The following is a 27,143-nucleotide window of genomic DNA, read 5'->3' as shown; positions in this document are numbered from 1 at the left end:
GGGCGCTCACCATAGCTCCTCAAAACTCCCCACGACACTCGGCAATTTTTATACCCATTTTACAGAGGCACCAAGAGCTAAGTCGGGGGCCGGCGCTGTAGCACAGCGAGTTACAGCCCCAATCTGCAGTGCTGGCATCCCATAAAGCCGCCTGTTCGAGTCCTGGCTGCTGCACTTCCCATCCAGTTCTCTGCTATGGCCTGGGAAAGCAGTAGAAGATGGCCCAAGACCTCTCTCTCTCTCTTTAAAGATTTATTTGTTTATTTGACAGTCAGAGTTACGCAGAGAGAGAAGGAGAGACAGAGAGAGAGAGTCTTCCATCCACTGGTTCACTCCCTAATTGATCGCAATGGCAGGAGCTGCGCCAATCCAAAGACAGGAGCCAGGAGCTTCCTACAGGTCTCTTACATGGGCGCAGGGACCCAAGGACTTGGGCCATCTTCCACTGCTTTCCCAGGCCACAGCAGAGAGCTGGATCAGAAGTGGAGCAGCTGAGACTCAAACCGGCGCCCTTATGGGATGCTGGCTCTGCAGGCGGCGGCCTTACGTGCTACACCAAGCGCCGGCCTCTCTCTTTCTCTCCCTCCCTCCCTCTCTCTCTCTCTCTCTCTCCCTCTCTCTCTTTCTCTCTTCCTCCCTCCTTCCCTCCATCCCTCCCTCCCTCCCTCTCTCACTCTCTGCCTCTCCTTCTCTCTGTGTGTGTTAACTCTGAGTGTCAAATAAATAAATCTTTAAAAAAAAAGCTAAGTCGGTCACCCAAGGTCACGTGGACAGAAGGTGGCCCAACTACAGTTGTGATTTGTTCGATTCAGACCCACAGGCTCAACAACCACACAGCTCTGTACTTCTCTGCTTTTTCCTGAGCAACACAAAGGTGTTTTCGTCAGGGTGGGCATTTGGCAGGTGGCGAAGCCGCCACTTACGACAGCTGCGCCCGGGGCCAGCGCTGTGGGGCAGCAGCGTAGCCAGCATCCCACGTGGGTGCCAGTCCCAGTCCTGGCTGCCTCACTCCCAGCTGCTGCTAACGCGCTTGGGAAAGCCAAGTCCTTGGGCCCCCGCACCCACACGGGAGATCCAGCCCCGGCTCCTGGCTCCTGCCTTCCGCCTGGCCCAGCCCCGGCCATTGTGACCATTTGGGGAGTAAAGCAGCAGGTGGAAGACCTCTCTCTCGGTCACTCCGTCCCGCCCTCTCTCTGTAACTCTGCCTTTCAAATAAATAAATCTTCAAAGCAAAACAGAAAGACGCCTGCGTCCTATGTTGGAGTGCCTTGGTTTGAGACCCGGCTCCGCTCCAATTCCCTCTTCCTCCTTTTGCAAACCTCGGAGGCTCAGGTACCTGGGCCCCTGCACCCACATGGGAGATCCAGATGGAGTTCCCGGCTCCTGGCTTTGGCCTGGCTCAGCCCTGGCTGTTGCAGGTATTTGAGAAGAAACAATGGAAGCTCCCTGTCCTTAGATAAATATTTTTAAAAACAAGAGTTTTCATGAAGGAAGATCTCTCAGAAACCCCAGAGAGGAACCCAGAACAGCTCGTAGAGCAGGCCTGCCATGTCACATTCAGCCACCAGGTGTCAGGCTGCGCGCAGGAGCAGGCAGCGCCCCTCCCGCCCCTGCACCTGCCCGCACTCACCGTTGTTGCAATGCCGGACGCAGTCCCGCAGCACCGCCTGCCACTTGTCCTGCTCGGCCTCCGTCATCATGCAGAAGTAGTAGTGCCGGGCGTAGGGGTGCCAGAGGATGAGCGGGAACTGAGTGGGGCACTTCAGCATGGGGGCGCTGCCCGACTTAGACGCGACCCCTGTGGAGACGGAGCCGCTGAGCACGGCCCTCCCAGGGAACGGGTCCCCAGCTCAGCCGGGGCCGGGCTCAGGCCCAGGGCGGCCAGCCTGTCCTGGGGCGACCGGCTGCGCCCCCACGGCCTGGCTGAAGGAGCCTCGGAATCCGGCATCTGGGGACCTTCCCGTGGGACGAGGCTCTGCACTCCGAGTGCCGGGCACCGGCCAGGCAGGTGCCAGCCCTGGGTGCAAAGGCCAGCACTGCCTCTCGAGTTCCCCTTCCAGTCTCGGCTGCGGAGGCCCACGTGGGGAGAAAGGCACGTGGGGCAGGGGACACAATACATAAAAAGGAATTTTCCTTTCTGCTTTGTGCGTGTGGATATCTGAGCTCCCATGAGACCCTGCTGTCCTGGGCTGTGACCCGCCCTGTGGTTCATAATCCAACAATAACAGCTCTCGGCACCCTGGCTTCGGGTCGGCCCTGCTGGCTCGGTGCACACGGCACCTCTTGGGGTCGACACAGCTCCCTGAGGTCGTGGGAGAAGCGACGGGTGTGTCCACCCAGCACAGAGCCCCGCTTTGGGGCTGGGACCCAGGAGTTCCTGCCACCAGCAGGTGGGCAGGAGGCGGGACCTGACTCTCAAGACACAGCTGGGGACACACCCTGCCCCCAGGTGGGCACAGCCCCTGCCCCTTCGTCCTAGGAGTCACCTGTGTGGCGACACTATTCCCAGGAGGCTTTCAGGGAGCCTCGGCCAGGGGTGGTGGACAGGAGCCATCTGGAGTAACGGGGGGGGGGGGCAGAGTTACTGGCCCCTCCTCCCCAGTGGGAGGCCCTCAAGGGCTCAGGGAGGGGGGAGGGCAGAGAGCTGTGCACCGTGAGGTCAGGAGCTGCAGGACTTGGATGAGGCTCCCACCCTGCAGCCCATGCACGGCATGCTCTCAGGCAAAGCCCCCCTCCCAGGCCCGGAGGCCCCTCCTCGAAGGGCCCCTTCGAGCAACGGGCTCAGGGCCACCCCCTCCTTGGCCAACCCCTGAAGCCCAGGCAGGACGTCGTGGCCGGGGCGAGTGGGCCTTTACCTGGTAAGGAGGTGCCCACAAGCTCCAGGTACTGGTCCACGGAGGTGAGGATCTTGTAGCCAGCACTGTTGATGATGGCTCGGGGCGGCACCTGCCGCTCATAGGCCTGGGGAGGGGTGACAGAGATGTGCCCAAGCCCATTCCCAACGGTGTGATCCCGTGGGGAGGAAGGAGCGGCTCAGTGCCCTGGCTACCGGGTGCCGTCGGTGGGGTGATGACGACAAGGCTCCTAAACCTCCCGTGCTTCAGTGTGAGCACAGAGCCGGGAAAGCCCAGGAAGCGCTGAGCGCCAGGAGTGGGCCCTGTGCTGGGGTGTGGCACAGTTCTCTCCACAGCCGGCTCTCAGCCCAAGGGGCACCCTGGCCACAAGTCCACCCAGCTGGCAGGGAGCAGATGCAGGACGTGAACCGGGGTATCTGCCTCCAGAGTCCAGGCCCTCTGCCCATCGCCTGGGCCTGTCCACCACCCTGCCAGGGGCTGAGCTCTCCCCTGGACAGTTTTCCTAGAGCCTGCTGGGGGTGGGCGTGGGGAAGCAGTGCTGGGATAGCCCCTACAGCAGGGCTGCCATGCCGCTCCCTGCCACCAGGTGTCACTGTGCAGCGGAAAGCGGTCCCTGACGGACAGTTCCTCAGAAGGCGGGGCGGGGCGGTCTCGGGGGTGGAGCCCGCGTGGATTGGGCGGGGCGGTCTCGGGGGCGGGGCCGGCTCACCACTTTGTTCTCATACAGCACCAGCCCATAGTTGTGCGGCACGAGGCTGTAGCGGTTCCGCCACTTCTTGCTGTCCTCCTGGTACTGGAAGAGGTTCCCCGAGAAGATGACGCGCTCCTCCAGCGGCACCTGCGGGCGGGGAGCCGCGGCCGTGAGGGGATGCCATCTCCCGAGCGGAGAGCCTCGGGGGCAGGCCTGCGTCTCACCCATTCAACAGATGGGAAGAGCGAGGCTCCGGGGAAAGAGCTCATCCACGGTCCGGGCAGGGCAGTGGTGAGGCCAGCAGGTGGACCCAGGCCAGAGCCGATTTAGGACTCAGCCAGACCAGGGTCCCCTGGGGACCAGTCCCGGGAAGAGGCAGCTGGCCCCATCTGCCCACCATGCAGAGCCGCCAAGGCCCCAGGGCCCGGGCGGGGCTCTCCCCGGCCCTGGGCCTCAGTCTCCCCTCGGGGCAATGGAAGCTTTAATATGCAGCTCCAGAGTCCCCCACGGACGGGGCGGGGTAGGGGCCTCTGACACTGGACCTGCATCCAGGCTGGCTGGTGGCCGTGTGGGCTTCAGCCTTCTGCACGCTGGCGGTGGGGCTTGGGCCTGTATCGGCCTTCTGTGAGCATCAGTTTCCTCACCTGTAAAATGGGGCCACCTGGAGGCCGTCAGCCACATCACCCAGGAGCCACCAGGGCCACCGGCAAGAGTCTTTGTGACCACCCCTCCCCAGGTGGGAGCAGCCACGGTGCTTCCTGATGGAGGAGCACAAGGAAGCTTCTGGAAGGGAGAGCGGGAGCCCAGTGCAGCGTGCACGCCTCCCGCGGAAGGCCTGGGAGGGCCTCGGAGGCCTGAGCACCTCGCTCCCTCGGCACGATACACCTGCTCTGCGGGCAACACGGTGCCTTCGCCACGCTGCACCCAGAGGCCACGGTGCCTTCGCCACGCTGCACCCAGAGGCCATTCTCCTACGGGGGCCCAAGCTCGACCGGTGTCCTCGCTCTGCTCCGGTGCGGGGCCCTTCCAGGCCGCCCGCCCTGCCCCCAGCTCCTCTTCAGCGGGAAACACAAAGCCCTCGGAAAAGGAGGGCCCATTGTGCTGAAACAATGGACCCCAGCCGGCTTCCTACCAAGGATAAAAATATTTACAGGAAAAAAAGGTCCCCCCAGACGCTGCCGTGGGCTCTGCACGCCGTGGTCTAAATTTAGACCGCTAAATCCAGCTCTCCCTGGGCTTTCTAGAAAGAGAAGGCAGAGCTCTCTGTGTGCCCTGGGGAGACCTCGGCCGAGGCCCCAGGGCCCCAGCGACAGGGACGTCCCGGCAGGAGCCTGGGCAGAGGCCCCTGGCCCAGGCAGCCAGGCTCAGGCCGCGCCCCCACCACCACCCAGGCTGCCCCAGACCCCACGTTTGGGTTTTATGTTTAAGACTTTCAAATGGCAGAGCTGTATTTGGATTGGAAGGCCTGCAGGAAGTGGGATGGAACCCGGCTGCCCCAGGGAAGATATTTTAAATTTTATTCCTTTATTTATTTGAAAGGCAAGGAGACAGCTCTTCCATCCACCAGTTCTCTCCCCCAAATGCCTGCCACAGGTAGGGCTGAGCCAAGACCAAAGCCCGGAGCCAGGCACCCAAGGAACTGAACATCACCCGCTGCCCCCCAGGGTGTGCATTAGCAAGAAGCTGGGGTCAGAATTGGGACTCGAACCCCGGCCCTCCACTGGGACGCAGGTGGTCCAGGCGACAACTTAGTCACTGTGCCAAATACCCACCCCTCAAGAATCCCAGACTCTGCCGTCAGCGAGGAAACCCCAGGGCCTGGTCTAACAGCTTCTCCCGGCTGTGCCTCAGTGCCCCCAGTGCGCGTCCTCCAGAGCAGAGTGGCCGGGGCCAACCCCACAATGTCTAGCATGGACAATGACCATTTCATTGCTCTCGTCATTTCTATTATTATTAAATTACTCGTATTATTCCGATGATCTCTGATTGCTCTCATGAAAATAGCTGCTGTTTGGGCCGGTGCTGTGGTGTAGCGGGTAGAGCCGCCATCTGCAGCACTGGCATCCCATACGGGTGCCGGTTCGAGTCCCCGTTGCTCCACTTCTGATCCAGCTCCCTGCTATGGCCTGGGAAAGCAGTGGAAGATGGCCCAAGCCCTTGGGCCCCTGCACCTGCATGGGAGACCTGGAAGAAGCTCCCGACTCCCGGCTTCGGATCAGCGCAGCTCTGGCTGTTGTGGCCATCTGGGGAGTGAACCAGTGGATGGAAGACCTCTCTCTCTCTCTCTCTCTCTCTCCCTCTCTCTCTGCCTCTGCCTCTCTGTAACTCTGCCTTTCAAATAAATAAATCTAAAAAAAAAAAAAAAAAAGAATATAGCTGCTGTTACGATGATGATGAAGAAGTTATTTCTATTGGGTTGATATTGTCAAGACAATGTCATGAAGGTCGGTTTTCCGAGTGGCAATGGGACCAAAAGTCCCCACTTTCAGGGGCCTGGATGACCTGATCCCTGGTGCTCGCCTGTAGAAGTCCGCAGCCCTGTGAGTGCACAAGGCAGGTCCCGCACAGAGACGACGCCCAGGGCCAGGGCCCCCTCTCCTCCCGCACACCCGCCGGGCACCTTTGCCCCCGCCACCCCGCGGTCCCCAGGTGGCCGTGACACCAGGGGAAGAGGCAAAGGGAGTGTGGTGCTGTGAGCGGCGCCAACACAGGCCCAGCCTCCCCTCCGCCCGGCTGCCTGGGGGTCGGCAGAACGGGCCTCTGGCCTGGACTCAGACTGGTCCCAGGCAAACCAAAACCCCGGGCTTTTGCGCTCGCCGTTCCCTGTTCCCAGTTAGCAGCCATCAGGTCCTGGGCCGAGGTGGCACTTCTTCCAGGAGGCCCTCCTGGGCCACCGGGATGAGGTCAGGCTGCCACTGTCTGCGTTCGCCCTGCCACCCTCACGGCGAGACAGCTGGTCACTGCCCGCCTGGGCGGTCCCAGCACCCGGCCCGGTGCTGCCGCTAAGCCGTCAGCAGAGACTTCTCCACGGAGAGGCCCACGCTCCTTCCAGCCTGCACCGGGCTCTCCCACCACGAGGGATGCAGCACCGGGCAGGGCATCCTGCAAGCCAGCCTGGAAGTGAGCTGTGTGGACGCTGCTCCCTGGGCCTCGGGCAAAGAGGCACAGCTGGTTTTGGGGAGGGGGATGGCTTTGAAAGGAACCCAATCCTACAGAGGCGCAAGTTCGAGTTCGGCTGCTCCTCTTCCAATCCAGCTCCCTGCTAATGCGCCTGGGAGGGTAGCGGAGGAAGGCCCAAGTCCTTGGGCCCCTGCACCCGCGTGGTAACCCAGATGGAGCTCCTGGCTCCCGGCTTCAGCCTGGCCCAGCTCTGGCTGTTGCGGCCATTTGGGGAGTGAACCAGGGGATGGAAGAGATCTCTCTCTTTCTGTTCTTCTCATGGTGTAACTCTTTCAAATAAATAAATAAATCTTTTTAAAAAAGAAAGGAACCCAAACCCGCAGCCGGGGCCTCCCCTGCCGCTCGCACTCCATCCCCTCCCAGAGCCTTCCAGCCGCACAAACTGCCCATCCCCCCACGAAACTGCTCTGCCCTCTCCAGCCCACTGTGGTGCTTCTCCCTGAAAACCCATTGGACAGACAGAGAAACTGAGGCTCAGCAGGGAACACCCTCGCCTGAGGGTACCCGCCAAGTCAGGACCCCAGCCCCTTGGCCATCCCGTCTGCTCGCCCTGTCCACGCCCCACTTCCTCTCTCCCACAGCTCAGAGGGGGCACCACTGTGGGATGGGGACACTGAGCCTTGAGGTGGGACCAGAGCCGGAGCTCCCAGCTCCCAGGAGCATCTGAACCCAGGCCCCCGAGCTCAGCCCACAGGACCACAGGTTGGACATGGGGGAGGGGCACGGAGAGAGGGCTGCATCCCAGCACAGCCCCACCACTCACAGTCTGTGCCCCGATGACCAGGGCAGTGTGGAGGAAGCCAACAGGACCGGCCGGGAGGGAGTGGCAGGAGAGCAAGGGCCTTCGCAGCCTGCCCACCACAGAAATGCCAGCACTGGGGTCACCCCTCACCCGGCTAGCACCCCACTTCCAGGACAATCGGCCCAGCCGCTCAGACTCCCCAGAGGGGGCGGTGGGTGCAGATGGCAGCCAGGGCCAGAGCTCAGCCCCGCAGGGCCAGGCCTTCTCTCCTGGTCACCGTTCCCTTTGCCAGCTGCCTGGCCACCCGGGGGGACAGAGAGGCACTGAGAGGGAACGACTCCAGCCCAGGACATGGGGGGCCGACCTGGGGCCCCTGCCCTACCCTGCCCAGTGCTCAGACCCAGGGCCTCGGCTGCTCCCCACTCTGCACGGTTCCCACCCCCAAGCCCCCACAGGGTCCCCAGGCTGGAGCCAGGCAGCTTCCAGGCCCAGAGGCTGAGGCTGAGGCCACAGGAAGCCCCCCCCCCACCCCCGCGCTGCTCACCTTGCGCCAGAGCAGCTGCGCCTGCGGGGAGCCCGTGCCCTCGATCTCGTGGCGCATGCTGTTGAACAGCGCGACGCCATACTGGTCCTCGTAGAAGCGGAGGAACTCGCTCAGGACCTTCCCGGTTTTCTCTGCAAGGGAAGAACAAGCAGACGGTGAGGTCGGCACGGATCCGGAGACACCCCAGGGACGGGTGCAGGTGGCACGGCTGGCTCGGCGGCCGGCCTGCAGCTCCTGCACAGGTCTCGGGAAAGGGTGACCCCCCAGACCAGACGGGAGTGTGGGCCACGGCCGCAGACCAAGAAAACCCAAAAACCCCACAGACCAGCGAGAAGCCACCAAGGCGCACGGACGCCAACAGCCGGGGACCTTGTGCAGAGCAGGCTGGGCCCTCGGTCCACAGCATCCGCCGGCCTGGGCTTGTGGGCACCGAGCAACGCCAGGGAGCCTCTGACCGCACGGCTGGGGAAGTGCAGTCAGACACCGAGCCAGGCTCCCGAGGAAGAGCTGGGGCCGGAGAGGCAAAGAAGGGGAGCGGCAGGGCCACGGGAGAATAGTCGGGAGAATAGTCGGGGCCCAGGGAGAGCGGCGGCCTGGACAGAGGGAAGGCTTGGAAGGAGGTGCCAGGCTGTGCGGGGAGGTCCCGGCCGGGTGCGGGGACGGGGTGCAGAGCCAACTCGGCTTTCTGCTTTGTTTTCTTTTATGGCATTTGAATTACCTTACAGTCATGATCCTTTCATAACCCCAATTAAACAGACACACACACACACACACACGTGCGCGCGCGCGCTCTAACGTGAACTCATCTAGAGCTGAGTGTTTGCCCTGCGGTTGAGACACCTGCAACTCACAGCGGAAGACCTGGTCCGACGCCCAGCTCCAGCCCCTGCCTCCAGCTTCCTGCTAACGGGACCCTGGTGGGCGGCGGCAGTGGGGAGGGACCCTGGTGGGCGGCGGCAGTGGTGGGGGGACCCTGGTGGGCAGCAGCAGTGGGGACCCTGGTGGGCGGCAGCAGTGGGGGGGGACCCTGGTGGGCGGCAGCAGTGGTGGGGGGACCCTGGTGGGCGGCAGTGGGGAGGGACCCTGGTGGGTGGCGGCAGTGGGGACCCTGGTGGGCGGCGGCAGTGGTAGGGGGACCCTGGTGGGCAGCGGCAGTGGGGAGGGACCCTGGTGGGCGGCGGCAGTGGGGAGGGACCCTGGTGGGCGGCAGCAGTGGTGGGGGGACCCTGGTGGGCGGCGGCAGTGGGGAGGGACCCTGGTGGGCAGCGGCAGTGGGGAGGGACCCTGGTGGGCGGCGGCAGTGGTGGGGGGACCCTGGTGGGCGGCGGCAGTGGGGGGGACCCTGGTGGGCGGCAGCAGTGGTGGAGGGACCCTGGTGGGCGGCGGCAGTGGGGGGGGGCCCTGGTGGGCGGTAGCAGTGGGGACCCTGGTGGGCGGCGGCAGTGGGGGGGGCCCTGGTGGGCGGCGGCAGTGGTGGGGGGACCCTGGTGGGCGGCGGCAGTGGGGGGGGGGCCCTGGTGGGTGGTAGCAGTGGGGGGGGCCCTGGTGGGCGGTAGCAGTGGGGACCCTGGTGGGCGGCGGCAGTGGGGGGGGACCCTGGTGGGCGGCAGCAGTGGTGGGGGGACCCTGGTGGGCGGCGGCAGTGGGGGGGGGCCCTGGTGGGCGGTGGCAGTGGGGACCCTGGTGGGCAGCGGCAGTGGGGACCCTGGTGGGCGGCGGCAGTGGGGGGGGACCCTGGTGGGTGGCAGCAGTGGGAACCCAGGGGACTCTGTTCCTACCACCCACGTGGGGGACCTGGGCAGAGATCTGGACTCAGGGCTTCGGCCCCCAGCCCAGGGCCGCTGACGTTCGGGGAGGGACTCGGCGGTGGATGCTGTGTGTCTTGGCTCCACTCCTGTGCTAGGGCCATTTCTGGGTGAGAAGAGTGAGGCCCGGAGCCTCAGGGGCGTCTGTGCTGCCCAAGCAGCTCCATCTGCAGACGAAGAATCAGGCCCGGGGGAGGGGAGCGGATTCCCGGGCTGGGGCTCCTGCCCCACTGTGAGGACGGGTTCCTGATGGACCGGCCCCCTCCACTGCCGCTGCCATCAGTCTGGGATCCCAAGTCCCCCAGACCTGGGCCTGGGCCTTCCTCCTGCAAGGGGCTGACAGGACCCGCCCCGCCCGTGCTCAGTGCCAGGGGCACCAAGGGCTCCCAGGCAGGACAGTGGTTCCTGTCACCCCCTCCACAGCTCCACCCCGGCCCTGAGACCCACAGAGGCTCCGGCTCCCTCATCGGCACACAGCCACAGTGGGTGGTGGCACTAGATGCAGTCCTGGGGCTCAGCCAGGAGGAGGCAGAGAGCAACATGACCCTTCCCCCTGCACCCTCCTCAGTGACAGTGGGCAGAGGAGACACCCTCTGGAGACAGCTGCTCAGCCCACCCACCCCTGCAGCCCCTGGCCCCGCCTGTGTGCCCCTCCCCCCAGGAGGAGGTCCAGATTCTGGCTGGGGGAGGGAAAGGAAAACAAATGAGGAATTTGCTTGAATGCTTGGTTTTTAAAAGCCACAAACAACCAGCACTTTCTCAGAAGGGGGGGGTTGAAAAATGATGAGGCAGGGGAGGGGCAGGGGAGGCCAGGAAACAGAGGAAAGGAGACCAGGCCCACGGACAGCGCTGACCAGGACCACGGTCAGGGTCACAGCTCCCGCCTACGGAGTGCCGGTCCCCTGAGAGTCTGCAGGAAACCGTGGGGGCCAGCGCCACTGTTGTCCCATTTTTGGGGTGAGGCCCTCAAGAGGCCCAGGGCTCCCAGTCCCGGCTCTGTCAGCCCTGAGCAGCTGACGAAGCTGGCAGGACGGCGGGCTTGGGCCCCCAGCCTCCAGCCCCAGCGTAAGGACTTGAACTCAGAGCCGCCTGCCCACAGCCTGCTTTCAGCACAACTGTGATATCGAGTCCAAGCAAAGGGGAGCTGGGCCCAGGACCCCAGGGCTGGACGGGGAAGGGGGCCAGGAAGGGTGAGGCCGGCCAGAGAAGCCCCGGACACGTCCCACCATCCCACCCAGGGGCTCGGAGGCCAGGGTGTGGCGGGGCCACAGAAGCCCTTAGCACGTGACAATCGGGACGGAGCCTGGGGTCCCTGAGCCCGGTCTCTGCTGCTGAGAGGCCTTGGGGGTAGGGGAGGCCAGGCCAGGAGCAGGACGGCGGGGATGAGACACCCCAGATCTCACGGTGGGTGTGCCCAGGTTACTCAGGTCGGACCTGGGGCCAGAGTCCAGAGAGGAGGGCTGGGGGCCGGGGCGACGTCGCCAATGGAGACAGGAGAGGGGCTGGGCGGAAACGAAACGCCCGGCACGCCCTGCACCCAGGACAGCCGCAGCCACGGCCCTTTTCACAACCGCAATCACAGGCAGGCCCTGCTAGCCGGCTGGGAGGGGCTGGACCCACTGACAGACAAACCCTTGGCTCCTGAAATTCCAGGAGCAGACAGGGAGCGTGGCCCTCAGCACCGGTGAACTTGGTGGGGGCTGCAACCTGCAGGATAGGGCCAGGCCGGGAGGCTCCCTTTGTGCACCCCATGGAGGGGCGGGGCCAGGAGGGGCGGGGCTGTGGGGAAGGGAGGGGCCGTGGGGGAGGCGCACTGTCCACTCAGCAGATTACTACTGAGAGAGGGCTTCAGGGCAGAGAGAGGGTCCCAAGCACACGGCCAAAGGCTGTCCTAAGTCAGCTGGGGGGGAACCGCCACAGGACACAGATCAGAACCCCGGAAACACGGACACAAGGACTCGGGGTGCGGTTTCAGCGGGAGCTCAGCCTGGACAGAGGACTCACAAGACAGAAGCCAGGCCAGGGTCCCACAGCGCAGCCCTGGGGAAGGCCTCCCAGGGAGAGCAGGGGAGGGGAGCGGAGCCGGGCCTTACGGCTGCACCTGCTGAGAGTGGGCCTCTGCCCGGGAGGTGCACAGCACGCGTCCTGTGCTGCTCCGTCCCCCCTTCTTCCCTCCTGGCTACTCTGCCTGGGCCCAGGTCCCAGGAGGCCCCAATACCACTGCGGAGATGCTGGGTGGGGCGGTCTTCTCATGCACCCTGTCTCTCCACCTGACTCAGCCCCCGCATCTGGGCCAGGCCTCCGGGCGCCGAGGCGCACAGGTGGGAGTGGAGTCCGGCTGCAGAGGAGGCCAGCCCTGCCAGCCGCCCCGGGAGCCCCAAGCCCCTCGTCGGCAGCACGTGCTCACAGAGCCCATCATAGCCTGAGCGGGGCGCGCGGAGCCCGGGGAAGCCCAGGGCCTCTGGAAGTGCTGGGTGACCCACAGCAGCACTCAGCGTCTAACGGTGGTGAGATTGTCATGAGCAGGTGTAACTGTTATAGCTTGAACAAAAAAATAAAGTTTTTTCCCCCCTAAGGAACCGGGACAAGAACCACAGAAGAATCATAACTGACAATGCCAGCCAAGCCTCTAATTCTAATAGACTGAGACAGACAAAGGGTGTGCCCACCAGGGGCGAAACGTGGCGCAGGCAAGTGGGGAGGGGGGTGGGGAAGCAGCGTCGTGGGGGTGGGGCATGCATGTGCGCATGTACACACGTGTGACAGACAGCCTGTGCTTGTGTCCTGATTCGCGTATGAGCCCAGGAGGGAGCAGGTGCCCCTCCGTGTCCAGCCGCCACTGGGCTCTGTCACCGCGGGGAGCCACTGGCTACCCCAGGCCGCTGACTGCACGTGGCATCTGCAGGGGCGTGGCATGCCGCAGCCCGGACATGAGGCCGGGACGGCCCCCCACCCCCAGCACAGGGCTTCCTTTGGAGCCAAGAGTCCAGCCTCACAGTGAGGCCGCCACAAACAGGGGAGCCCCGCCCTGGGACTCGAGGCTCAACTCAACTCCACCAAGACGGAGACGGCCGTGTGCAACGGCCCGTGCAGCCCAACAGGTGTTACGGCCTCTGACCTGCCGAGGAGACATCTGAGGCCCAGGGAGACCCGGTGACGCACCAGAGACACACAGCCTGGAAGGGGAGGGAGGAGGCCCTCTCTCACTAAAGCCTGCCCCAAACCCCAGCCCGTGTGGCCTCTTCACCCCAGGGGCCCTCCCCTTTTGCCCCCTCACTTGGTCCCTGTCCAGTCCCAAGACAGGCAGAGCAGGTTTTACTGCCCCATTTTACAGATGAAGAAACTGAGGCTCAGAAAAGCCACGTGACTCTCCCAAGGTCACACGGCGGTGAGGGGCTGAAGTCTGGGGTCTCCAGCTCCCACTCGCTGCCATCTGGCCGGAGCTGGCAGGCAGAGAACCTTCACCCTCACTTAGGCCTCAACTTCCCTACCTCTAAAATGGGCGGGTGGGGCCCCGTCAGCTGAGCTTACTTAAAATCTCATCTACTCAGCACCTCCCTGGCCCCAGGAGCTGACCTGGGGGTAATGACAGGGCTCAGCGCCTCCTCTGAGCTGCCAGTGACAGCTCTGGCCAGGGGCACTGTCTCCACCCAACACCCAGGCTCTGGGTTCAGGCCTCAGCCCTGCTGTCTCCCAGCCGTGGGACCTCAGCCTCCAAACGCCCGAGTCAGGTTACGGGAGCTCCAGTGAGCCCAAGAGCACAGCGCCACACCCTGCAAGGGAGAGGCTCGCAGGAGTTGGGCCCCCTAGGAAGTGGGTGCGGCCGAGCCACCCCCAGGACCAGCGTGGACAGCAGCCCGGGCTGCCGGAAGAGCGCTAATCTCTGATGTTCCAAACTGACAGTTTACGGGTCACACTGCTTCCTGTGCAGAGACGGGGGGCTGTGCGAGAACGGGGCGGGGGGCCCAGGGTGTCCTGAGGTTCCCTGGCTCTTTGGGGATTTGGGGGATGGGTACTGGGCCCATCGTGCAGATGGGGAAACCGAGGGGAAGGAGTGAAGCTCAGGGGAAGGAATGTTCTGGGGAGCCTCGAATGCGGAGCTGAGGGCCCAGCTGCGCGGTGCCCATGCCCGGCACCCACGCCCGGCACCCTACCCGAATCCACCCCCCAAATCCGCAGCCCCAGGGAACCCATGTGCCTGCCCACCCACGGAGGAGTGGCGGAGTCAGGGATGGGCCCCAGCCCAGGGCCCGGGAGCCTGCGCCCATATCCCCGCTCCCCATTATGACGGAACCCCGGCCCCGATCACACCGGCCCTGCATCAACCACAGGGCCCCGCCCGGTCCCACCCCGGCCTGGCCCGAGCCGAGGGCCCCGTGCCAGAGCCGGCCCTGGCCCGTCCGGTCCCTCCAGTGGGCTCCGGCGCCACACCTTGCCCACAGGCCCGGCCTGGTTTCAGAGTTTCAGGCCTGAGAGTTTGCAGACTGAAACCAGGCAGGTGGCGCGCTCTGTGGGGTGGGGCGGGCTCCGAACCCGCCCGCCCGGTTCCCAGAGCCCGGGGAGCAGGTCCAGGGTGGGGAGGCCGCTGGGGGGGGAGGCCGCTGGGGGCGCAGGAGGAAGCCATGGCCTCAGTGCCCCTGTGCCCCGGGGTGGTCCAGGCACCACCACCTCCAACGTCCGCCTGGCACACAGGGAGAACGCAGGGTCCAGAGGGGTGACGACACTCTCCCAGGGTCACACAGCGTACCCCAACAGGGCTGGGTGGGCAGCCAGGCCCCCAGCGCCACACCCGGGCCTGCCTGCTCAGCCTTTTCCTTACCCAGCCCGGCACACCTGACTACACCTGCATTCCGTGCCCTGCCCGCACTTAACAGAGACTGACAGGGAGGCCCAGAGAGGTCAAGTGACTTCCTTGGGGATGCACAGCTTGTGAACGGACACGGAGCCCGTACGGACTCCCAGGGAGCCGGAGTTTGGGCGAGTCCATCTCATGCCCACCTTGGGCACGGGGCCTGTGTGTGGTCTGCATCAGAGAGGCTCCTGCTCAGGCCTTGTAATCAGGGACGAGGCCGAGGGGAGGGGTAATGACAGGCTCCGCCAGGCAGCAGGACAGGGGACCCTCGGAGCGTGCCAGGGCCGGGGAAGACAGGACAGTGCCCCGCCCCTGCCCCAGGCAGTTCAGGGCAGCAGCCGAGAGGGCAAGGGGCCGGGCCGGCTGCCACGCGAGTGGCCCTGGAGGAAGGGCTGCACTCTGCACTCCTGCGTGGCAACCGCGCCTCCCTGGGACCCCACTTGGAGGAGCAAGGCGAGTCCAGCTCCCGCGCTGGCCACACCCTGGACCCCAGCACAAGACTACCGGGGTGAGGGGGTTTCCGGCTGAGGCTAGGGGAGCTCAGCACGGCCTCCACCACCGGCCACGGCCTCTGAATTCCTGCCGGCTCGGATGCGTCCCGGCACAGGAACCAGAGGGGAAGTCGCCCGAACCTCCCTGCTGCCCCAGACCTCCCACAGCTCCCACGCCCTGGGACAGAGGCTGAGCCCCACCTGCCCCCACGATGCTGCGGGGTCCCCCAGGCCGCTCTCAGGGCCCGACCCTCCCTCCTCTGCTGGGCTCACTCCTCGGCTCCCAGTGTGCTGTCCCTAGGCTGGGGGGACGCCCCCACGAACTCCCTGTTCCTTGTCTGACCCCCTAAGCAGGACCCCCTCGACATGGGGCAGGGCCTGGCACACAGGACACAGGCGAAGGAAGCCCAGAACCCCAGGCCAGAGGCAGCGATCTTGGGCTAGGGCCTCTGCCCCACCGAGCAGCAAAGCGTCACCGAGGGCCCTGCCATTCCAAACTCCGGACAGGGAGGCTGGCGCCGCCATCGGGCTCTTAGCTGGGCCTGGGCCCGGGGCGGGGGGTGTGCACACGCTGTCCTGCCTCCCTGGGGAGGTGGCAGGTGCAGGGCTGCCCTCCCTGCCGGCCCCAGGGCCCTGAAGGGGCTCTGCTGGTCACGCCTTGTCTGAGGTCAGTTATTAAAGAGGAAAACCTCTTCCCACAAACAACCACGGGCAGGAAGCCAGGGCCAGCTCGGCAGCCACCTGACAGGTGTGTGCTCCTGTGTGCTGGGCCAGGAGGGGACTGTCATTCCCAGGGTTCAGCCAAGGACAGCCGGGCAGGCAGTGGGCTCACGCACGGGCTGCGTGCGGCGCAGCTCTACCGTTTGACAGCGAGCCTGACCCCGGAGGCAGAGGAGTCAAGGGCTCGTCCAAGGTCACCCAGGTGTCGGACAGCCGGAATCCAAGCTGGGAGTTGAACCCAGGCTGACCCTGAGCGCCCAGGGCTGCGCAAGCGTCTGAGTTAACACGTGGAACACTTTGGAACAATCTCGGTGGACTCCAGGGCTCCACCGCGGGGCCTGGCACACAGCAGCCTCCAACAGGTGGCACCAAACCGACTTGGAGACCCAGGGTCTTACTCCCCTTCCCCAGCCACTTCCTGCCGACATCAGGCATTGCCCTGCGTGCTGGCTGTCACCTGTGCCCTGCCCTCTGCCTGGGGGGACACCCTCCCCCTCACTTCCGCCATTCAAAATCTCAGCCAGACTTCAAGGCTGTGCTCACTCATCACCTCCTCAGCCAGTTTACATGATTGTAATAGTCCTTGCAGCGGAGCAGGTGACAGAGCTGCTCGTCTGGCTCTGATACCCCTGAACAGTCATTAGCAACCTCACTTCCCTTAACCCTCTCCTGGGACACTGCTCAGAGAGGCTGAGTGACTTGCCCAGGGTCACACAGAGTCAAACCAGAGAACGAACCCCGAGGATGTTCCCATCCCTGCTAGAACCAGGACCTTCCCGCCTTGCCTGGCAGCCCCTCGGGTCACTGTATCCCGGCACCCAGCACACCTTGGGCCTTGGGAGAAGAGGGTGGGCTTCCCACAGACGCATGTGGGTTCCAGGGTCAAGTTTGAAGCAAGAAACAAATGCTGAGCTCAGAATGGCCTTTCTGGGCCTGTTTCCTCACCGTGCGATGGGTTTGACATCACAGCGGCCCCAGCTCACGCGGTGGCTGGGGGAGGGCTCAGGAGATGGTGGCGCTCGTAGCTCACAAGGGCCCAGGGCCGGGAGAAATGGACACAGGCACTCAGCTGTGATTTTAACTCAGGGCGCTGGCGGAACTCCTGCTCTGCCTGTTCCCTTGTTAATGCTGAGAGCGGGCCACTGGACCTGGGAGGTCGCATCCGAGCTCTCCCGTGGACAGATGGGGAAACTGGGGCTGCCCAGAGCCCCAGCCTCTGTGAGCGGCCCAACGTGCAGAGAAAGAGGCCGGGGGACGTGCGCACCCAGAGCAGGAGGCCCTGGGTCTGTGAAGTGCTCTCCCACTGCCCACCCCTCCTCAGGCAGCTCCTGCCTCCTCCCCTCCTCCAGAAAACACCACCTCCTGTGGACCCCAGCCCCACGACCCCAGCCTGCCCCCGCCCCCCGGGCACCTCCAAGCTGCAATTTCAGCCTCCTCCCACCCTGGCTCTGCACACCCCCTGTTCTCTGCGGGGTCCGCTGCTCCCAGCTCCTGCCTGGCCTGGGTTGGGTGCTGGGAAAGCAGGTGCAAACTGAGCCACTCCAGGGTGAGGTCCTCCAGCCTCAGCCACCCACAGGGCTGCCCCAAAGGCTGCCGGGGCCTGGAAGGCAACGGAGCAGCACCCACCAGTACTGGCAGAGTGTCCTCACCAAGAAGGCCAGGGAGGAGCCGGCCAGGGTTCGCAAAGCTGCCTTTAAAACGCTTCTCATGAGCAAATATTTAACCAGGGCTCAGGAACAACAGGTCTGGGGGTGGGGAGAGGAGGAAGGCCCAGGGGAATGAAGACCCACCCACCCAAGCCCACGCCTTTACACCTGATTCCCATCTTGACACAAACAGAGGGAACCCAAAGCTCTGCAGCCCTCGCAGCTCAGCTGGCACCTGCACTGGGAGCACAGACGCCCGGAACCTGGGGATCTCCAGCAGCTCTCACTCCGGGCAGGACGGGCCTCCCCACACCCACCCCGGGCCTGCCACAGGGGCTGTGCCACGCCTGCCACACGTGTGAGCCATGTTTCCAGGCCGATGTCCTGCACCGTCCCCAGCCACGGACTAGGCCACACCCAAGATCATCAGAGCCAGTCAGGGGTCAAAGGCAGCCTGGAGGAGCCGGGGAGGGCCAAGCACCCCGCTCTGCTCATGCCCACTGCAAGCCGGCCAGCGCCGTGCCCCGCAGCCTCTCCGCTCCGAGCCGCACATTCTCCCCAGGACCGGGTGTCTTCCGGGGCCCGAGGCAGCAGCATTCCCTCCGATACCGAAATCCCCCAACTCTGCAGATGCTGGAGGCCCTCACGCAAACGGCACAGAATTTGCACACGACCTGCACGCGTCCTCCCGTGCACCTGCCGTGCTCTCTGGATCGCGTCTTATTCCCAACACAAGGCCGACGCGAGGGAAGTCAGCTGCTCTGACGACGGGGAAAGCATGCAGATGCTCGGTACGGATGCAAGTTTCTGTTTTCAAATATTTTCAATCCAGGGTCATTGAACGTGGGGATGCGGGGGCCCCGCCGTGACGGTACAAGCACCACCCCGCCCCTCATACCTGGCCCCCATCCGTGCTGACTGCCTCAGCCACCTGCCAGCCTCCCTTCCTTTCTCGTCCCGCTCAGGGCCCCACTGGCGTCTGACTGCCCAGTGTTACAGCCAAGGACCTGGCCACTTGTCAGGACCGCCCATGCTCCCCATCACATCCGTCTCTGCCCGAGGCCGGTGCACTGAGGCTGGACCAGGGGCCCATGCGGATCAGCAGGAGCCCCCCCCCCCGCGGGCCTGGACTGAGAGCGAACCGCCCGCCCTCCTCTCCGTGTCCAGGCTGCAGCTGCGCCTGGAAACACCAGGCAGAACTTGCTGAGCGAGATCTTCCTCTTGCTTCCATGATCAGCCCGAGAGCCAGCCCCTCGCCTTAGCCAGGGTAGTGCTGCCAAGAAGCAGGGGTGGGGGGTGGAGGGTGGAGGGTAGGGCCCACAATCCTCATCTGCTCCATGGCCAGCCCAGACCCTAACAGTGGCCGGCAGCAGAGCCACGGTCAGGTGAGGCTCTCCAAGGCTCCTTGGAGCCAGAAGAGTTGACTGTTGCCCTCATTCAACAACCACAGGACCCTGTGTGCTCCGCAGCAGAGAGCCAGACAAAGCCGGCCCCACCATCAAGAGGACCATGTGGCCGGCACCGTGGCTCAACAGGCTAATCCTCCGCCTTGCAGCGCCGGCACACTGGGTTCTAGTCCCGGTCGGGGCGCCAGATTCTGTCCCAGTTGCCCCTCTTCCAGGCCAGCTCTCTGCTGTGGCCAGGGAGTGCAGTGGAGGATGGCCCAAGTGCTTGGGCCCTGCACCCGCATGGGAGACCAGGAGAAGCACCTGGCTCCTGCCTTCGGATCAGCGCGGTGCACCGGCCGCAGCATGCTGGCCGCGGCAGCCATTGGAGGGTGAACCAACGGCAAAGGAAGACCTTTCTCTCTGTCTCTCTCGCTCACTGTCCACTCTGCCTGTCAAAAATTTAAAAAAAAAAAAAAAAAAGAGGACCATGTAACTAACGGGCAGGGGCCGGGTGAAGGGGGCGTGTGCCAAGCAGAAGGCCCAGGAGACGCCAGCCGAGATGCACTGACTCAAGACAGCGTTCCTCGGTTCTCCCCAACACTGCCCACGCACTCCCGCGGAACAGCAGGTTAAGGTCAAGGTTAACAGGTGCAGGTTAAGGGATCACAGCTCAGCTCAGATTCTAACTCTACCCCTTGCTGGCTCGAGGGTACCGAGTATGCGCTCATATTTTTTTGGTTTTTTTTTCATTGTATTTGAAACAGAGAGAAATGTTCCAGCCGCCAGTTCACTCCCCAAATGCCCACAAAAGCCAGGGCTGGGCCAGATGGAAGCTGAGAGCCAGGAACCCAATCCAGGTCTCTGACATACTTGAGCCATCACCTGCTGCTTCACAGGGTGTGCACTGGCAGGAGGCTGGATTGGAAGCAGAAAAACCAGGACTTGAACCAGGCACTCCAGGGTGGGCAGCCACGCCCACAAGGCTCCGTTACCAAGGACAACGATGACAAGTTGATGGGATGCCATCTGCCAGTTAGAGACGGTGGCCGGGACAGGGCAGGCAGGTGCACAGTGGGATCTGTCGCAAGTGCCAATGGCTGTTTCCTGCCTATCTCAGGCCACGGACCAGGGACAGACAGAGAACCTGGAGCAGCAGCAGTCAAGGGGGGGACACACTTGGGGTCTCATCTTTCCGAGCCCCCTTCCCCTCAGAGGTCAATTAATCAGAAAGCAAAGCGGAGCAAGAAACATCGAGGGAGATCTGTAAAAGCAAAGGCACAAACCAACCACAGCACCCAGCTCGCAGACCCCAGCCCTGGCTGCGGCCCCCTCGCCTCCCTTGCCACTGCGCCGTTCACAGAGCGCGGGCCCACCATCCCAGAGACAGCACCTGCTGGGGACACCTAGGGCCCCAAGCCCTGGCTCCACCCTGTCACCAACTCCTAGGAGGCGGTGGGCGAGCCTCTGATTCCCCTGGGGGACGGGCTCACTCTTGCCCCGGTGAAATGGGCTGGTGATGGATGCATGGTTATGAGCACTGGGCCCTGAGTCCAGGTACCAATGGCAGCTGGAGACCTGGGCCATGGGAACCAACAGGATGGGGGGAGCTGCGCCAGCCCCGCCCCCGCCCCCCAGTGCCACGTGGGCAGGGATCCTTGCGCCTGACTGTCCTGGTATCTTGTACCACGCTCCTCTTGTTTTCTTGTCTTATTCTGTTGTCAGACTGAGGGCGTTAGCCCCAAGTTTCTGGCTTGCTGTGTGGGGTCAGGGCGGAGTGCCGGGCAGGGGTGCTAAGGGAGGCAGGCGGTAGCTCCTCCCCCTGGGAACCGGATGGCAGGGATGCCCTGGCACAGACACGCCCTGGCCAGACCGGAGTCTACTCCCCAGAGACTCACAGAAGGTGGACAGGACGCCAGTGGGGGCACTGGACGGTCTCGATGCTCAGTATAGGACAGGGGACTCCAGGAGGTAGGGAGCTCCCCCCGCACAGGAGGGGTGCGAGCAGAGGCCGGGGGTCCAGTTGGTGAGGAGGCCATGGAGGGAGCCTGGTGGGAAAAACACAAACTCTGGGACAAGGCAGACCCAGCTCTGCCACTGGCCATGACCTCCCAAGCCTCAGCTGTTCTAACCATAAAATGGGCATAAAAATAGTGCTTGCCTCAGGGAGCTGCTGAGGAGACCAAATGTGTGAGAGGAGCTTGGCACCGGCAGGACCCTGGGCAAGAGCCCAGTTAATGCCAGTGCTAAGAGCGAGTAACCAAGACTCACCGGTTCCTGTGACCCAGCACCAAAGGGCCAGATGCAGACAGCAAACCTACAGGAGCCAAGTTCCCTGCAGGGCCAGTGTCCCTCCCACGACGCTGTCCTTTCTTCCCCAGCTGTCCCAGGACTCCAGACTCCTCCCTCCCCACTCCCTCCCCCACCCCGCTATGCTCCCCCTCCCCGCCCCCCCCCCACCAGGCACAGGACACAGGACATGTGCTCCCGCCTGCAGCTTGCAGCGGGGAGGAGGGAGAGAGAGAAGAGCAGGGAGGAAGATGAGCCAATATGAAAATGCCCTCATGTGTCTGCAGCTGGGCCAGGAGGAAACCCAATTCCAGGCCGCAGCGCCAGGGACCCTTGGCACGGAGATGGTCACACAGACAGAAAATGGAAAGTTTATTCAAACAGCAAGACTGCCCCGGGGTTGGCCCGCAGCAGCTGGCCAGTGGTGAGCTCGGGCCCCGCCCTTGGCCGCAGGTCTCCTGGGGCTCCGGGGAGGTGGGGAAGGAATCTTCTCGGATCCCTGCTCCAGGCACCTGCACGACCCCCGCCTGTGCCGACTCGTGGGCCACTCTGCTGTGTCTGCTCCCCTGCATGGGGTCCCTGAGGGATGGGGGGGACGGGCTCACTCTTGCCCCGGTGATGCATGGTTATGAGCACTGGACCCTGAGTCCGGGTACCGATGGCAGCTGGAGACCTGGGGCAAGCCCCTCGCCCTGCTGGCTGTCTGCCCCCATCTGTCCAGGGAAGAGGATGGACACCATGGTGCTGGACCGTCAAGGTCCTGGCTCCCTCCCACTGTCCCTTCCCAATACATCGGCAGGCCCAGGGGAGCCTGGATCAAGGCATCCTGAGTGCCACCCATCAGCCTTGGGCACCAAAAGGTACTGTCCCCGGCCATCATCGTCCCTCTGCTCAGGTCAAACCCCCGTTAGCCACCAAAACTTTGCTGTAAGAATTCATTGCTTAGGAACTGGCACCGTGGCACAGTGGGTAAAGCCACATCCCATATGGGCGCCAGTTCAGGTCCCTGCTGCTCTACTTCCAGTCCAGCTCCCTGCTAATGCACCCAAGAAATCAGCGGAAGATGGCCCAAGTGCTTGGGCTCCTGCACCCACGAGGGTGACCCGGATGAAGCTCCTGGCCCCGACCTGGAGCAGCCCGGCTGTTGTGGCCATTCAGAGAGTGGACCAGCAGATGGCGGATCCCTCTCTGTGTGTATCTCCCTCTCCGTCTGTAACTTTGACTTTCAAATAAACAAATCTTTAAAAAAAATTCACTGGTCAGCGTCCATTTCCCCGCTGAGTGCAGGGGCCCTGTCCATCTTGCTGGTGACCTATCCCCAGCACCTGGCACAGCGGTCTGACTGAGCACACTAGAGCTCCAACATTCAGTCTCCAGGGCGTCCTAAAACACAGGAGTGGGAGGGGGCTCTCCCAGACAGGCAGGCTAACGCCAGCGTGGGGACAGACCCTCCAGGGACGCCGGGAAGAGGGGCTCTCCGATCCCAGGCCAGGCCAGCCCAAGGGGCAACAAAGTCACCCCCCATCGAGGGCATCAGTAAGCTCGGGTCCTCAGGATCTTCCTGCTTGGCTCTTGTCAGATGATCCGGCCCTGCGGGAGCCTGGGAAATCAGAGCTGAGCCGGCTTCCTTTCAGCCTGCCCCTCCCGCTCCAGGCTGTGGGGCTGGCCCGGCCTGGCTCTGCGGCCTCTCCCCAGCAGGTGCGAGGCTCTGCCTGTTTCCCCCAAGCGGAGGGAGGCCAGTGACACCTGCACCACAAAGGGACAGCAGTGGTGGACTTTGAAGCAGGACCAGGCATTTCGTGCACAGCGGGGGTGGGCAGGGGGGGTGCTGTCACCCCCACCAGAACCGCAGCACTGACTTCTGGGAATTCTACTTCCCCCAGTCCCTGCTCTCCGCACACAGCTGCCCTCTGCCCACAACCCTCTCCTCCTCCTTCCGCCTTCGGTCGCGCCCTGGAGGCCGCCCTTCTATTGGGCCTTTTATGGCCCTCCCAGTCTGGGTCAGCGCTGCTCCCTGGGCCCCCAAGCACACCCCTAGCCCCCACCTCTGCTGGTGTCGCACTTTGGGAATGTCAGGATCATGGCCACCACCCCGGCTGGCACCCCCAGGCCCCGCCAAGGCCCGACACGGAGCAGGGTCTCCAATGAAAGTGGATGAATCCCACGGATGTGACTAAAGCTGTCCCACATAGCATGTTGACACCACGAAAAAAAGAATCAGACAATTGAAACAGAATAGTGGAGCATGACGGAATACTCCGGAGCCGTTAGCCAGCTGCTGGGTGGCCACGTGTGGGCAGGGGCCCAGGGCCACAGTCAGCCAGAACACATGCATCAGGAAAATACTCAAAAACCATTATTTCTGAGTGGAAGGATTACTGGGCGTCTCTGTTTCTCTTCTATCACTTACCTATATTTCCTGACTTTTCTCTGATGACGATGTATTGCTTATACAGAATGACAGAGAGGGAAGGTCAAAGTTGAAAGGTCACACCTCTGGCTATGGGGCCTGTAGTGGATGCTGGCAGGTAGGAGCCACAGCGCACCTGAGAGGAAGGGCAGGCTCACGGCCAGGCCATCTGATCTAACACCATCCCGCAGGGACTCCACTGGCCGTGGGCCAGCACTGGCAGCCCTCACAGCCGGAGACACTTGCGTCCATCCCCACTCTACAGATGGGCAAATAGAGCGCTGAGGTCACAGTGAAGCCAGGCTGAAGGGACGCTCCCAGCACTGGCCTGCTCCTTGAGCACCAGGGCAGAATGGAGCCACGTTCTGGGTGAACAGTGACAGGGACACAGAAGGCGTCACAGCCTCTCCTGGCAGGCTGAGAACCCACCCACCCATGCCTCGCCGCCCATGCCCCACCCACACCCAGCCTGCAGCCCCAGTGTGGACAGGGCCTCTGTATTCGTGGGGTTCAGTGCCACCACTGCCTGGAACCCCCAGGGTCCCACCTGCCCACGGTCACAGGTGCCCCAGCAGCCAGGCCGTGGAGGCCCAGTGAATGTTTGCTGCTGTCCTTACCCTCAGCAGTGGGGACTGAAATTCGGTTCTAACGGCAGCCAGCAAGGTGGGGGAAGGACTCCTGCCCCTAATTCCTCAGTCTGGGACTCAACAGGGTACAGCCCACCCCCCCAAAATCAACCCCCGACAGGTAACTGTGCCAGGCCACTCCCTCCACTTGCCCAAATCCATCCTGTCCTTCAAAACCTGGTTCAAAGTTCCCCCCTTCCGGAATCTTCCCTGCCCTCTCTCAGAGCCTGGCCTTCCTTGCCACCGCCTTGGGACTCTCATTAAACGGGGGTGGCTCGGGGTCGGCACCGTGGTGCAACAGGTTAGGCCACTGCCTGCGATGCCAGCATCCCATGCACGTGCTTGTTGGGCGTCCCGGCTGCTCCACTTCTGGTCCAGCTCCTTACTAATGCGCCTGGGAAAGCAGCTGAGGATGGCACAACTGCTGGAGTCCTGCACCCACAGGAAGACCCAGATGGAGTTCCAGGCTCCTGGCTTTGCCTGCCTCTGCAGCCACTTGGGGAGTGAACCAGTGGATAGAAGACCTCTCTCTCTCTGTAACTCTTTCAAATAAACAAATAAATTTTTAAAATTAAAAAAAAAAGAAAGGACAAAGAAAAACTTTGAGTAACCCACTAGCCCACCACCCCAAGAAAATCTCTATCTACATTCTGTTGAATCTGCTTCCAGATTTTGTCTTTGCCTACATACACCTTTAGACATAAAAGCTACAACCTTACTTTAAATGGCTACATGTTGTCCCATTGAACCATGCCTATTTTTTTTTTAATGATTTACTTATTTGTTTGAAAATCAGAGTTACACAGAGAGAGAAGGAGAGGCAGAGAGAGAGAGAGAGAGAGAGAGAGAGAGAGAGAGAGGTCTTTCATCTGCTGGTTCACTCCCCAGGTGGCCGCAATGGCCGGAGCTGTGCTGATCCAAAGCCAGGAGCCAAGAGCTTCTTCCAGGTCTCCCACATGGGTGCAGGGACCCAAGCGCTTGGGCCATCTTCCACTGCTTTCCCAGGCCATAGCAGAGAGCTGGATTGGAAGTGGAGCAGCCGGGACTCGAATCGGTGCCCATAAGGGATGCCGACACTGCAAGCGGTGGCCTTACCTGCTACACCACAGCGCCGGCCCCGAACCATGCCTATTAATACATTGCTTTCTGTCCCACTGGAACCCAAAATGAATGGTAATTATGCCGGTACAGGTTCCAGGGATAAAACCCGGTACAGGTCTCATCCAGCGCGTGGGTCCTTTTTGGCTGTCACAGCGCTTCTGCACCCCTATTTCTACCTGGGATGCACAAAGAGCAGCTTTCAGGGCCACCAACCCCATCCTGTCCTGTGGTTATGCAGACCCAACGCTCACCTACAGACGATGAGGGCTGGGTGCTGCGCCTAGCGGTTGATGCCTGTGTCCCACACTGGAGTTCTTTTTTTTTTTTTTTAATTAATTAATTTATTTATTTATTTATTTTTTTGACAGGCAGAGTGGACAGTGAGAGAGACAGAGAGGCAGAGAGAAAGGTCTTCCTTTGCCGTTGGTTCACCCTCCAATGGCCGCTGCAGTTTGCGCGCTGCGGCCGGCGTACCGCGCTGATCCGATGGCAGGAGCCAGGTGCTTCTCCTGGTCTCCCATGCGGGTGCAGGGCCCAAGCACTTGGGCCATCCTCCACTGCACTCTCTGGCCACAGCAGAGAGCTGGCCTGGAAGAGGGGCAACCGGGACAGAATCCAGCGCCCCGACCGGGACTAGAACCCGGTGTGCCAGCGCCGCAAGGCTAATTAATTTATTTTTTGACAGGCAGAGTAGACAGTGAGAGAGAGACAGAGAGAAAGGTCTTCCTTTACCGTTGGCTTACCCTCCAATGGCCGCCACGGCCGGCGCGCAGCAGCCAGCACACCGGGCTGATCCGATGGCAGGAGCCAGGTGCTTATCCTGGTCTCCTATGGGGTGCAGGGCCCAAGCACTTGGGCCATCCTCCACTGCACTCCCGGGCCATAGCAGAGAGCTGGCCTGGAAGAGGGGCAACCGGGACAGAATCTGGCGCCCCGACCGGGACTAGAACCCGGTGTGCCGGCGCTGCAGGCGGAGGATTAGCCTATTGAGCCGCGGCGCCGGCTCCACACTGGAGTTCTTGGGCTCGGTTCCTGCATCTGCACCTGACTCCAGCTTCCTGGGAGGCAGCGGGGTTGGCGCAAGAAACTGGGTTCCTGCCACGCACCTGGGAGACTCAGATTCAGTCCCCAGTTCCAGCTCCAGTCCAACCTGGTCCTGCTGTCCCAGGCATTTGGGGAGCGAATCCGCAGAAGGGCGCTCTCTCTCTGTCTCTGCCTCTCAAATAAATAAATGAATGAATAAATATTTCAGACCCAGAAGATGGCTCACCCACGCCTGACCCAGCACCCTTCCAAGACGAGTGACACAGAACTGGGGCACCGAGGGCGGAAGGGGCTTGTCCAGACCCGAGCCCACCTCCCATCCACTTAGCGGACGCTGGGCCATGGGAACTCGCGTCTCCTCTGGACCAGGCCCTGCTGAGAGGACTGGGGACGCGTCACTTCCTCCAGCAGTCTGGGCTCGAATCACTGCTCCATTTGAGTGGCTGGGAACTACTTATCCCAGGAGTCTCTGCCCAGCGAGGGGCTCTGCGGGGCGGGGCGGGGCGAGCCTGGTTCGGCTGAGCCCTCAGCGGCCAGCGTAGTGTCAAACACACAGTAGGTGCTCATCAATCGCACCCGACCTGGCACAGGGCCCAGGGTCCCACCCCTTGCTGTCACACAGGCGCTGCAGAAGGGCCAGAATCCCGGCTGGGGGGAGGGTCGCCTGTCCAGGAGTGAGGCCCTCAGCCTGACCTCTCCCGGCCTCACCCTCAGGGCTCAAGGACGAAAACAAAGGGCTAGAAAGCAGTGAGTCACGCGGGA

At 62.9% G+C, this 27,143-nt stretch overlaps 1 protein-coding gene across 1 annotated transcript in view; it reads right to left on the bottom strand.

The window, feature by feature from the left end:
• The window catches only part of NIBAN2 (niban apoptosis regulator 2), a 47,488-nt gene that overhangs the window by 8,628 nt on the left and 11,717 nt on the right, over nucleotides 1-27,143 (bottom strand). Inside the window, exons 2-5 of the mRNA XM_062207505.1 lie at nucleotides 8,013-8,143; nucleotides 3,565-3,693; nucleotides 2,856-2,961; nucleotides 1,631-1,798 (exon numbers count right to left, since the gene is read on the bottom strand). Coding sequence (XP_062063489.1) covers nucleotides 1,631-1,798; nucleotides 2,856-2,961; nucleotides 3,565-3,693; nucleotides 8,013-8,143 — 534 coding nt within the window. The remainder of the gene's footprint in view (nucleotides 1-1,630; nucleotides 1,799-2,855; nucleotides 2,962-3,564; nucleotides 3,694-8,012; nucleotides 8,144-27,143) is intronic.

The sequence above is a fragment of the Lepus europaeus genome, chromosome 12 (genome assembly GCF_033115175.1).
Source record: "Lepus europaeus isolate LE1 chromosome 12, mLepTim1.pri, whole genome shotgun sequence".
Classification (NCBI taxonomy): domain Eukaryota; kingdom Metazoa; phylum Chordata; class Mammalia; order Lagomorpha; family Leporidae; genus Lepus; species Lepus europaeus.
Note: the sequence above shows the minus strand (reverse complement) of the source record. Positions and strands in the feature narration are given on the sequence as shown.